This window comes from Urocitellus parryii, chromosome 2 (genome assembly GCF_045843805.1).
Source record: "Urocitellus parryii isolate mUroPar1 chromosome 2, mUroPar1.hap1, whole genome shotgun sequence".
Lineage (NCBI taxonomy): Eukaryota > Metazoa > Chordata > Mammalia > Rodentia > Sciuridae > Urocitellus > Urocitellus parryii.
The window spans coordinates 205641216-205654919 of record NC_135532.1 but is presented as its reverse complement, the minus strand read 5'-3'; the positions used below and the strand labels follow the sequence as shown (position 1 = coordinate 205654919).

At 27.7% G+C, this 13704-nt stretch overlaps 1 protein-coding gene across 1 annotated transcript in view; it reads right to left on the bottom strand.

The window, feature by feature from the left end:
- Positions 1-13704, bottom strand: part of Ncam2 (neural cell adhesion molecule 2) — a 472605-nt gene that overhangs the window by 28396 nt on the left and 430505 nt on the right. Inside the window, exon 15 of the mRNA XM_026411794.2 lies at positions 13331-13511. Coding sequence (XP_026267579.2) covers positions 13331-13511 — 181 coding nt within the window. The remainder of the gene's footprint in view (positions 1-13330; positions 13512-13704) is intronic.

The window sequence follows — 13704 nt, the reverse complement described above, 5'->3', positions numbered from 1 at the left end:
TTTCCTCCAACACATAGTGTTTTCCACAGGCCAATTAAGAAAATAGCAAAGAAACAAGGTAAAGACACAAGACCATATAATTTATAGACTACAGATATACATATGCCAAGTTTAAATTATTTAATCTGATAAATATATGAGGAAGATATCCCAAGTTATTTAACTATGTCAGTGACTTGTTATTTGACTTCTCTTATTTTCAGGTTTTGATTTAATAGAGTTTATAAAAATAATACTTCTATCTTTCCACAAATCTCCTCTGAGTTTCTTCACATACAGCTCAAAATAACAGTTATAACAATTTAATAAAGGAATAAAATGCTTAACAGTTATCAAATTATTCCCATTTGATATTGCTTTGTAATGCACCGCCAGTAAAAATAAAAGTAATAAGAAAGAAAAACAACTGTTTTTCTCTAGGTGCAGTAAACTTTGATCAGTATTCAAAAGTATACATATCAATATCAAATACAGGTTGTACATTGAAATTTCAGTATGAAATGCATACAAATATTTTTAAACAAGTCTTAGATAGATAGATGATACATGACAGATAGACTGGAGTGGGCTGTTTTGGAATAAGAGATGAAGCATTTTTTAGAAGTCACTTCTAGAATAATTCAAATCCTGCAAACAAACATTTCCTTTTGTAATTTTTGCACTAATTTGTCAATCTTTGTCTAGCAATGAAACAATTGATTGTGTCTGCATGTGATTATAAATTAGTTTTCAATTCATGTCTATGATTTTTTCACTATTAAAAGTATTTGAAGAATTTCTGTAGTGAAAAGTAACAATTAGTATCTAGATCGGTACTCTTAAGAAAATGTTGGAAATGGGTTCAAATGATACATCTGTAACATGTAAACTGTTCATCTTTCTATGCCTTGCCATTCTCCTCTCAAACATGAGAGAAATACTACTTCCAATATATCTTATGAAGAATGAATGATATATTTCATTTAAGGCATTTCCAGTGTAGGATATAGTTGCTGTTCAAAATACAAACTGCTCATAATTTTATAATTCTTATTATATTTCAGACTTCCAAAGCCATTATTTTTGTTTCATACTTTAGCAGTAGATGAGTAGAGAATCTTAGTGATTTTTACAACTACATTATCATGCTGCCCAAAGTAAAAGAAATTATCATGCATGAATCAAAGTAATAGGAGAAAAATCACTTTAGGCATTTATGTCTGGTTTTATGAACTTTTGCCAACAATGGGTATTACTCAACAATCTTTACATTACTGCATTTATTCACTATGTTCATGTGCTTTATTAAAATGTTATCTGATTATTTTGGCCTTCCAGTGTGATTACATTTTTTGAAGATAACCTATAACCAGGATCCTATAAACAACACTGGGTATGTTTCTAAACTTTTTCACGAGATGATAATTATAAAAGTCAGAGGGCATATTTGTTGTCTAAAATTTGAAATCATTCAATGAGTATATGTTTATTACTATTTCCTGGCTATGTAAATAATTGTTGAGCTGTTGATTTTTATCAAGTTAGAAATGAAAACACACAAGGACAAAAAAGGTTGTACCAGTAATAAAGAAAACACATATAACAAAGTTTTTCCTCAGTTTTCTTTATTACAACATGGAGACACAGAGGTACAGAAAATAAAATGACATTTAATATACTATGAAACACATGCATTGGATTACACATAGTGCTGGATATTATGTTGGGGGTTTTAAATAAGGATGATACTGAGGACAGTACACTTATAACATGTACATTTTTTTTCAAAATAATCTGTGATGAAAACAAATGCAGTTAAAGTGATCAAAAATAGTCATTTTAAACAGAAGTGTTATACATAAAATCAACATAAGATATGATAAAAAACTTCTTAAAATAAGATTATGAATTGTGTATGTTATTTCAAACAGTAGTTTTCAATGTATTACTTTTAGAGAAAAAAAAGACCAAGAATTATTTCATAGCAGCTACTTAATACATACATGAAATGAAAGTGAACTCATTAAAGTGATGCTGTTTTATATTATGCAATTTCTGCAATGTGTAACATTATAATTTATTACGTAAATGGGATAATAAAGATTAAGTGAACTTAATTTGAGCATATACATAGTTTTTTCAGAAAGTTAGCAATATACCTAGATTTGTTACAACCAACATAAAATTAATTCACACTTAAAATGAAATTAATTCTATTTGAATTAATATATATTTACAAAGTAGATAAAAAGTCTATCAACAAAGGACATCAGATATAGTTTTCATTGTCTCAGATATACCAAAAGAACATGAAAAGCATGCACTTTTTATTTTCTTGGATAATGGCACTTTGTAACTAGTACATTGGCATCATAAAACAATTCTGCTTTATTTGGAGCGTTTTAGTGACAGAAAGTTTTGACTTAAAAATTAGTTAAAAGCCAGGGGACATGGAGACTTACAACATTGCTACCATCCTCATCAGGTTCATAGTCTTAGACAAAATGACAAAACTAAAAGAATTTGGAAAATAAAGTACCAAAGTCAAACACATTTAGTGTAATTTCAGAGCGATTAAATTAGATTTAAACTAAATGTATGATTCCTTAGATAAAATTCAGATTATTGATGTGTTCATCAAGGTTTTAAATAATATAGACTAAGAAAAGAGCATACCATAACTTTGTATTTAAGAACTTAAAAAACATCTTTGTATTTAAAAAATTAAAAAATGCGAACTCCAGAAAACTCTAATTTTGATGGTAATTTGAAGCAGAATTTATTAACATGTTAGAAAGATTATTTTTCTTTAGTTAACTTCAATAATTTAAATAGTAATGTTTTATGAAAATTCAGATTAACTATAAAGTATTAATACTTAAGTAGCTTGTCTATGACAACAGATTTGGAAATGGACTTGTAACCAATTTCAATTAATTTTGTAATCATTGCAAGAGTTCCTTGTATAGCATTTATATATTCATTTACTTGAAATATGTAAAGTTGAGCTACTTGCAAAATATATTAGACTTGTTGAAGATTTTATAACATATTTCTGTACCATTATTGGGCTAAGACTTTAAATTTTACCAATGATTATTAGAAAAAAATAATTGTAAAACTAAATCTTATTTATTCCTGGTCAGAAAATAGAAACACATACAGAGAATGACAGGAAAGGGAGAGAGGAAATAGAGAAATAGAAAAAATAGAAAAGAAAAAAAAATTAAAAAGAAGGCTCACTTTATTAGGACTAATTTAAAGATTGTTTAAAGGATGTTATATTATACCTAATAAATATGAACCCCATAATAAAACACACAAAATCTGACCTGTGTCTTTATTCAATCAGGGAAATTATAAGATATCAAATGGTAATATTTAATCTAAGTAATGTCATAGTTGATTTATTTCAAATTAATAATGCTACTGATAGTATAACCGAAACTACCAATTTTGCTTGTTTCAAATTTTTTTGTAAAAAAATTTCAAAATGTTACAACAATCTTAAATTATCAGAAATATTATTAATTTACTACAAAGTGAAAGTATTACCACACATAATATTGGCTGTTATTTTTCAAAACTAGACCCAAACATACTGATTATATTGATGTCATAAATTTCTGTCTCAAATTGCTAAAATATTTGTTAATTAAAATGTTATTTTCTGTTCTTAAGTAAGTATATTATATTAATAATTAGAATACTTTTAATTGATCTAAATGTGTTCATCAATATTCAAAATTATGTGGCTGAATTCTTTCATGCACATTATATCTTGCTGAATAGAAAATAAGCAAAGATCTGATTATACATAATTGGAACTAGCTGGAATTTTTCTTAAGTTTTAATTTAAGGCAAACATAAAAAATGGGTATTCTTATATGAAATACATTTGAATTAAAGGATTATATTTTTTCCAATTAAATCAAACAATATACCTTGTATACTATTATGCATACTATTAACTTTAATTACTAATTTAAGAAGAAATTGTGAATATTTTAAAAGTCTAATTTATATTCAAAAAATGTTTTCTATATGTTTGTTATATCTATATATAAAATTGAAATATGCACATATAAAAAGGTAATCCAATGTTCAATACATTTATGTATACTTAAATTCTTTAAATATTTGAGATATGTTAGGAAAAGTGAGAATAAAAGGAAAGAAATTAATAAATGGATTAAGCCATTGGATATTTCAACCTTTTTCATATCTACCAGTAACATATATATGTGCATCTACATGATGTTTTTGAACAGACTCTGAATACATAAAATTATACTTACTCCTAATGACCAATAGTATGGGGATAGAAAGTATTGAAACTGGCAGTTTATTTGAGGTCTTTTCATGTAAGAAAAAATTGCATAAGGAAGAAAAATATACAGCTACCTCCTGGAGATATTGTGTTAGCACTATTGAAGCATCATGGTGAATATTTGAACCTTATAATGATCTGATAAATAATTTTAGTTTTGATAGGGAATGAGGGACCATTAAGATAGATAGAGTAAAGGAGAGTATAGGAAAAGTTTGGGAGTCAAAAAAAGGAGATATTCTGAAATATGTAAAATAGATATCCTGATATTCCACATACTAATAATAGCAATTATTATTATCTCATGCAAAAGTAAATTAGTTTAGCTCTATAACTAGTATATATGATAAGAGAAATGATTTAAAATATTTTAACATTGGAAGATATGATAAAAAATCATTAGACATAGATACATATTTCTGATTACATATAATTAACTCTATACTTACCTTAATACACTAGTTCATATTTATACAAATTAAGACACTAAATTGTATTCAAGAATCCATTGAATGGAAAAACATCATTGCTTTAAATTATAGATATACTTAAAATAATTTTTAATTTTTATGTATTGTTTATGAATAATCACATTAATCCAGTCAGATACTTATAAAATAAACTGTCAAATTTCATGGTTGCATGAAGGAAAGGTAAAGTCCATGTAATAAAAAAAAATAATTCAGAAATGCTTATGTTATTAATAGTTTGAAATAATCATACAACTTATAATTTCTAAGGTCTCATTTATTGAAATGCAGTAAGTTCATTATTTACAGTTTTATGCTCTCTGATTTCTCATGAAAATGAAGTCAAGCACAATTCTGTTATTTTTAGATATCGGAATTTTTTTCAAGGAATTTATGCATATCTCAGAGACGAAAAATAAGCATTCACCTAGACTATACATTTCTCCAAAGGACATATTGTTTATTTATGTCTGAATTTAAAAAGATATATTCTTTGATCTTCAAAAATTCTACATGCACATACCCCTTAATAAATTATTCTAAGATGACATTTTTTAAAAATTATTTAATGTTCTTTTCCAAACTGTAAATGTTACAGTGCATTTCTATGCAAATCTGACCTTGAATTTTCTTTGTGTCACCATTGGTGACCTTGATTGGCGAAATGTCAAATTTCAAAATAAATCATCTTGTCTTAAATTATTAGGTGCATATCCCATGTACATCAAAAATAATATTTTGAGATCCTAATTCAAAATAATTTCCATGTGACTTTCTCAAGATCTTTCTCATGAAAATATTTGTAAGTTATTGAAAGTTCAAGTTAGATTATAATGAATAACGAAAAAACTCCTGGAAGTTTTATTAAAATTCCTTTCTTTTGCAACATTTATACATATTAATAATGAACATATCTTCTATAATCTCAAATATCAGAAAATATGATGTAATTATAAGTAGTTATCTGGTCAACAAAACATAAGCTGTAGTTATTTGAAACAAAACATCCCAGAAAATGATTAGATTTCCTTTCTGAATAAATTGGAAATCCTTTGGGGCAGAAAAAAAATGCATATATATATTTGAAAACAGGGAGAATATATTTGCGTTAAAAATACTGCCCTTGATAAATGAATTTCAAGGCCAGATCCCAATCATTTGATTCATCAAGTAAGTTATGGTCTCTTTGACAAATATGTAAATCCTGTTGCTTCTAATTCTCCTAAATGAGTAGTAAAAATAATTTGCTATGATGGAGTTGCAAGTAAAAAGATAAACACTATTCTCATTTTAAAATTATGAAAATCATTTTTTATGGTACTTACTTAAATTTAGTTCCACTTTAAAATTAAAATCTAGTATCACCATCTTCTTGAAAACAGTGACTGAAATATTTTTTTTTCTTCTTGATTCTTACAAGGACACTCACTGACTCCCAGGTGTCCAGGGAAATGCAATAACTAACTACACATGTTGTTAGAACAGAAGAACTTCATACTGGCTGAACATATAATCTGAATCCATTGAATCAAGGTCATCCTTTTAAACATATTCAAACTTAATGTATTTACTCTGGGGCAATTACAAAGAAATATTTTCACTTAATGAAAAAATTATTTGGTATTAAATTTTAAAAAGAAGCCCTATTCATATTTATTCCTTCTGATATTTTATATCAATAAAGAGAAAATATTTACAAAATAAAGATACATATATGATAAGATACCATGTTTATGTTTTGTATAAATGGTGGACACTATGAAATTTTAGAAATGTTCATTTAGTTAGAAGTTTACATTTAACAATAACAAACATCAATAGAAATGACTCACAATTATATCAACCAAATTATGACTTATATGATTATGGCCATGGATATTAAGTTGCATTTGCAAAGTAATCAAATGAAAAAAGACTAGATACAACACATAAAGTTTAAGTTCTAAGTACAAGTGACATGATACTTAACAAGGTCAACTTTAGAAATGCATGTTATTCCATGAAACTGGTACTAGAAGAAACAATTCTGTCTGAATTTCCTTCAGTGCTTTCTGATAAATTACCCTCACAAAATGTTGACAATTTGGGTAAGAGGAAAAGGTCTAATTGCTCCTGTGTTAACATACATGCATGATTAAAAGGAGTTTCGAAAATCTTTGATTTTTTTTTAGATTAGGCTTTTTAGTACTATTTTGTTTTTACTTTGAAGGACACAAAAGGAGATATCATATAACATAACAACAACATTAAAATATGCAAGACAAACTTATGGCTATAATGAAAGAAAACCCAGCAGCATTCAGCTGCCATGACTGGCTTCCATTTTCACTTTTATTCGCTTCACAGCATTTATCTGCATGATGAAGATTGTGTTTGAAGGTAGAAAAAGAATAAAATAATTAAGAAAAAAAGAATAAAGTTACAAATATGAAAATAAAGGAAGAGAAAAATATGACAGTAGGAAAGAAAAAAAGAGAAAATAATTAATGCAACATTAACACACAGCCATCAACAACTACTAAGATTAAATAACTTTGATACAAGAAGAAAATGATTAAATTGTTTACAAAATGTTTCTAAATTGTTGTAACCTATTAAAAACATAGATAGGGTCAATATCAGTAAGGTCTATTTCAGGTTATCCAGACACTAGTTCTATCATTGATTCTTTAAATGTAAACTCACATTTATAAGTTGAAAATACAAATTATAAGGGACAATTTACTAAGTTATTTCCTCTGCTACTGGAAAATTCACAGCCCTGTCGTAAGTAGGAACTAATAGATTCTGCAAGATTTGAGGTGACTTTTCTACCACAATATCTTAGAATGCATATTAAATAATTTCAGTTACATTTAAATAATATATTAATTACCAAAAAATATAAGTGCAAATTACCAATTCACATAATGAATATTTATTTGTAAAAAAATAGAATATAGGAGAATTCATTTAATTAATCATGTGCATATTGTGAACAGATATCATTGAACCTCTTCTACAATAATTTTGAAATCAATGGCATTAAAGTAATTTATAAACTTATTTTTTCACTATGTATTAGAGCAATGAAATATTATTGTGGATGTGGCACCAATTCTTGATGGACGATTCTAGAGAGTTAAAATAAATTTCTCCATGGTTAATCAGATTTTAATTTCAATATTGCTAAAGTCTTTATTTTATACTAAAATGTAAATTTCATATAAAGATCTGAGTTATTCACTCATGAAAGATTAGTGTTGTTTTGAAATAGTGAAGGTCACCAAAATTATTTTACTTTATAGTTCATTAGAAGTACAACTAAAAAGTCCATTAAAATACCAATTATCAATATTTGTTAGCAATTGACTTCTTAGTGGTAATTCATGTAATTTCTTTTTTAGCTTGTCAATTTTGAAGAACTAGTATATATTTATCACATGTCTCCAGATGATAGAATTATTTTACCAACAGAAATTGATAATGTATGAACTGAACTGTCCCCAAATTATATGAATAGTCTAAATTATACATCTTTTCAGTAACAGCAAGAGTAGAAGGAAGCAGTTACTAAAAGGTACTAAGTGCTTTCCTTGGTTAAATACAAACAATATCAAACATTGTAATCCAATAGAAATGATGGGACATTATTTCAAAATAAATTTATCTCTGAGAATTCCTTAAAGTATTAAATTAAGTCCAAGCTAGCAATTTAATAGAACTTTTAGTCATTAAAATTGTAAAACTAATAAATAGATACCATTTTGTCAATGTCTTTTTTCACAGATAAATTTGCAATCATTTATCTAATAATTTGCCATCTCAGTATTTGTAAAATACAATAAAATAGTTATGCTATATGAATTTTACAAAAGACAACATAATTGATTTTACATGTTCTATTTCTATGTTAATGAAGACACATATTTCAAAATATATACATATTAAATAAGAAGTAAAAATGTAAATATATTTACAATGATAAAATAATTTTAAAATTAAAAGTAAAGACAAAGGGAAAATGTAACCATTAATATGTACACATGGATAGAAACATTTTTAATAGAATATATAAATTTATAAGTGAATGTGAGAAGACCTAAAAAATGGTACTTTAATCCAACAAATTAATGTATTCTAGATTCAGCCTATTGTTTAAAAGAAGTTAAATATGTGTAAACACATATGACTAATGGCTTTTTAAATTCAGGATATGCATAAAACTCATTTGGATGGTATAAAATGTATGCTATATAAAAACAAATTAAAATCAAACTAACTTGTATTTTTTCCAATTTAAATGAAAAGATAGAATATCTGCTGTTTACCATAGATAACTAATTTAAGATAGGAGTTTAACACATATTTTATTTAAAAATGGAAAAAAACAAACCACATGCCTATCAGAGTAGCTTTAATTAAAACATATGGAGATCATTTTTCATATTATACAAATATATAATGTTAACTATATAGTATTCTGTTGATTTAAGGGCTCCAACTTCCCTATCATGGACTCAACAGTTGCCTCAAGGAAGCTACATCTAAATTGAACAATTCTGCATCTATTAGGATATATCTTGGATGTCTTGTAGTGAGGCCTTTACAACCAGTGGATTCAGTTAGTAAATTCAATAATATTTTTGCATTATTATAAATAAAGTATTTTATTTTCCCCTTTTCCAATAGGTTGTATAGAGGTTTTATCATGGCATGGTTTAGAGAGGATAGATTCCATCTGTTAGCTTCTAGGATTTCTTTATCTATGTGCATGTGTGACTTCCCTTGACTACGTGAATGATTTCATCAGACATGAACTACACTCTGTCATCAGCCTTTCTAATTCTGGCTCTTTTGTTTTCTGCTGCTCATCTTCAACTTCTTAAAAGCATCAAGTAAACAAGGTATCTAAATCTTTTAATCTCACATCCATCCTCAACTTACTACTTTCTCACTAAATCTCTTTAGCAAAGCTGCACACAGCAATGAAACTTCATATCACTTTGGTTGAGATCCTGTGAGCAGCATTTGACATATGACAATTTTTTTGTGTGTGTCTTGAGAAAAAATTATTCCCTGCTTCACATCCAAGACACTATACTCTTTTATTTTTTTACCCCAATAACTCTATAACATTTTAGTATCTTTAGCAGTGGAGTATTTTCATCTTCCAGTATGACAGTTCCTTGGGACTTAGTTCTTGACCTTCTACGTAAGTCACTCAGAAGCACTCCTTGAATATCTATACTGTACCAGTCACCCTCTTGTGTTGAGAAAATATCAATGAGTGAATAGACAGCAATCCTTCTTCAGAGCTTAGGCTCTGTTTGTTGAGTGGGTTTATCTTCACCCAGGTTTCATACACTTTTCACTTGGTAAGACTCACAGCCTCACACTGTGTGTCCAAGACAGCTATCTTCTCATCTCTATACCGGACACCTCAAACCAATTATTTTATGTTTCAAAGTTAATACTAAACTGGTCTTATGGTTGGTCTTCATTCAAGATTGTTCCTCCTATCCAGTTCTTCACTTAAGGAATGACATCAATAGAACTTCAGTTGCTGAAGCAAGAAAACTTAAAATCATCATTATCCAATCTATTAAGGAGGCAGTGTTAGTCTTCCTCTATAATGTGTCTGAAATGTATTCACTTTTCTTTAAGCATTCCTGTTCTTCCATCACTTGCACTTACTCATATGAATAAGAGTACTTTATAATGCCTATCAATTTACATAACTTCACTACTTAAAATTACTGAGGATTTGTATTAAACTTATTTACACGAATTTTAGAAGTCCTTGTATTCATTTGAAATGTAGATCTCTTTTCAGTAACTAAACTCCACATTCTTTCTCAAATATACTTTTTCTAATTGTTGAAGGAGATCAAGTATTTTCTTGATCATAGATTTCTTCATATAGCATACATCCTCTGAAAGGTTCATTCTTATGTTTCATTTAGGGAAAAAAAAAAACTTTTTTGAGGAGACAACCCTGCTTAATCCTAACTCTATCACAAAATTCAATACACTTGCCAAATGCACTCATGGCAGACACTGCATGGGCACATCTAATAGTTGTGAGCATTCATTGGTATTCTAAGTTATGATGAAATATCTGTCTTCTAGTGTGTGAACATTTTGATGCCAGGAAAAAGTCGTATTCTTCTCATAAATTTATCCTTTGTATTCATCTCAGCATTTGTCACAAAACAGGACTTCATGAACTAATTGTAATGAATAAGTGAATGGATTTTGACAGGGCAGAGCCAGAAGAAAATAAACCATAATTATGTGCATTCTTCTCCTAGGTCTTGTCTATGAAGTCCTGCCCCACAAGTTTCTCAAACTGATACAAATCATGTTTTTAGAGTTAATACATTACAATTCATCCTGGCCATTCATATGCATATATATGACATATGTATATATGTACATATGTATATGCATATATATGCAGGATCTATATCACTTATACCTGTAAGCGGCTTTTGTTTTCAATAGTTTCTTATAAAAATAGCAGGGATTCTAGGTTTGTTAACAATAAGATGTCAAAAATCTGTTTTTTGTGTTTTATCTATGAATTGTTAATAAAATTTACCCTCTAGTTCATAGAATACCAATTTTCATTTACTATATAATATTGGTATATATTATGGAGTACTGTGTAATATGAGGATACACATATACATTGTAGGATAATCTATCATTGTAAGTAACTTTTCTATCTCCAAAACAATTAGCATTTCTTTGTGTAGGGAACATTCAAAATTCTCTGTTATAGTTCTCTATAAAATACATAATAAATTGTTATGGACTATAGTCACTCTACTGTGCTATAGAATATTAGAACTAATTTCTTCTATGTAATTGTATTTTGATATCTGATAATAAAAATTCATAATTTCCTCCAAGTATTAACTAAGTTAAACACTCAGGAGGAGGGAATACACTATTGCCAGCCTCCTTTTGATACACTGACTTTGCTTGAAAGAGACTTTACATAGAGTATCATTATTATAAACATAATGCATTTAAATTGTAGAGACAGTTATTATATTTAAAAGTCATGAAGGAAAATATGTGGATAAATGATATCACATTCAACCACTGTTATTTAGGTAGATAATATCATAAGGCCATTAAATTTGTCATAGGACCTAAAGTAGCCTTTAGCATAAACAGATCATTTAACCTCTTAAAATCTTATTTGTAAAATGAGTGTCTCTTCCTTGTCTAACTCATAAACAAGAAAGAACTGAGACAATGAATGCAGAAATCCTCTGTAAATTAAAAAGAAATTGTCATCATAATATAAGATATCTGCATTATTTCTAGAGGCCTCTCAGTTTCCAATTTCATATTAGGATTTTTAGCATTTATTAATATTAGCAATTATTTTTAAATCCACAGTGTCAATTATTTTTAAACCTTATAATCAACAGTAATTATTTTTAATCAAAATATTAATTGTATAAAACTATTTTAAATTTTATAAACCCAATGTGTGATATAACAAATATATAAAAAATGAGATTAAAGTTGATTTGAAATTAGAAAAAGAATAAATAATATGACTGTACTGACAAGTTTTACTCGTATTCTATTTTCAAACAATTATGGACTAATGGTGGTACTCTATGATAATTAGACATAAACAAACCATGATTTCATGAATTAATATGCTGCTGTTATCTTTATATGTATACATAAAGAGATTAGACATACAGGCACACCCACATACACAGGCTCCATAAAATTTAATGCCATTTAAATGTGATAATTAAGAGAAAAATTTTAATGTATGGTCAATATGTCAACTAAAACTTAAATATTATTTTGAAGCAGGATATATTCTTGTAACATGACCTCTATAGTATGTAACTGAAACGAATTTTAATATTCTTCCTGTGGACTTTGATAATAGAAATAAAATATAATATGTAAAGATGGATGTAAGCACTACTACCTATCAAAGGCAGAATCCACTAACTTCAAACTTTAGCTATATATCTTTATGTTATATTTGTGACTATTTTTGCATTGCTCTGTGAAATTTAGAAAGGGGAGTTCATAACCCACTTGAATCTAATGTATGAAATATGATATGTCAAGAGCTTTGTAATGTTTTGAACAACCAATAAAAAAACATTGGACAGGGAGAGGTGAGCTCATCTTTATCTTTGGAAAAATTGAATCATAATTGGCATATCTCTCACAAGATTGAAAGAGAGGAGAGATTTTTCTTAAAAAAGCTCTTTATTTTTTCTTTTTTTCGGTCAACAGAAATTTTTCATATTGATTTTCTTCACTCATTCTCACCCTCCACCTTCTCCCTATGCTCATTTTTCTCCTCTTCATTTAATTGCTAAATCTGTGAAACAAAATAACCAACATCCTATGACAAGAGTAACTAAAACCACGTGAATGTGATGTCATAATAAGAATGAAAGAACATAGAATTTATATTATCATTTATAAAATCATATTTTGTTTATTGAGAAAAACCAGATGGGTCATAAAAAGATGATATCATACTTGCATTAAGAAAAGATATGGTTTTGCTTACCTTTAATAATGTTGGGCTTTGGTGGCATGCTGAACTCATAAACTGTCGGTTCAGAATATCCTAATCTGTTGGCAGCTGTAATTTGAACTTCATATCCCATTGTCCACTGTAGATGCTCCAAAATAATGTGATCTTTATTTCCCTGCACTTTCTTCTCTAACCACTGGTCTTCCTTATCTTTCTGTGAAGGAAATAAAAGTATATTTTGTAAATATTAATAAAATTGTGATTTTTTTAAACAATTAATTTTAATATGAAAAAAGTGGACACATTTCCTTATGCAGATGGATATATGAAGTTGCTATGTCAATGAAGTCAGTATTATTTTTATCACCTATCTACATAAAATGTTATGCCTATAGTACCCAAGTAAT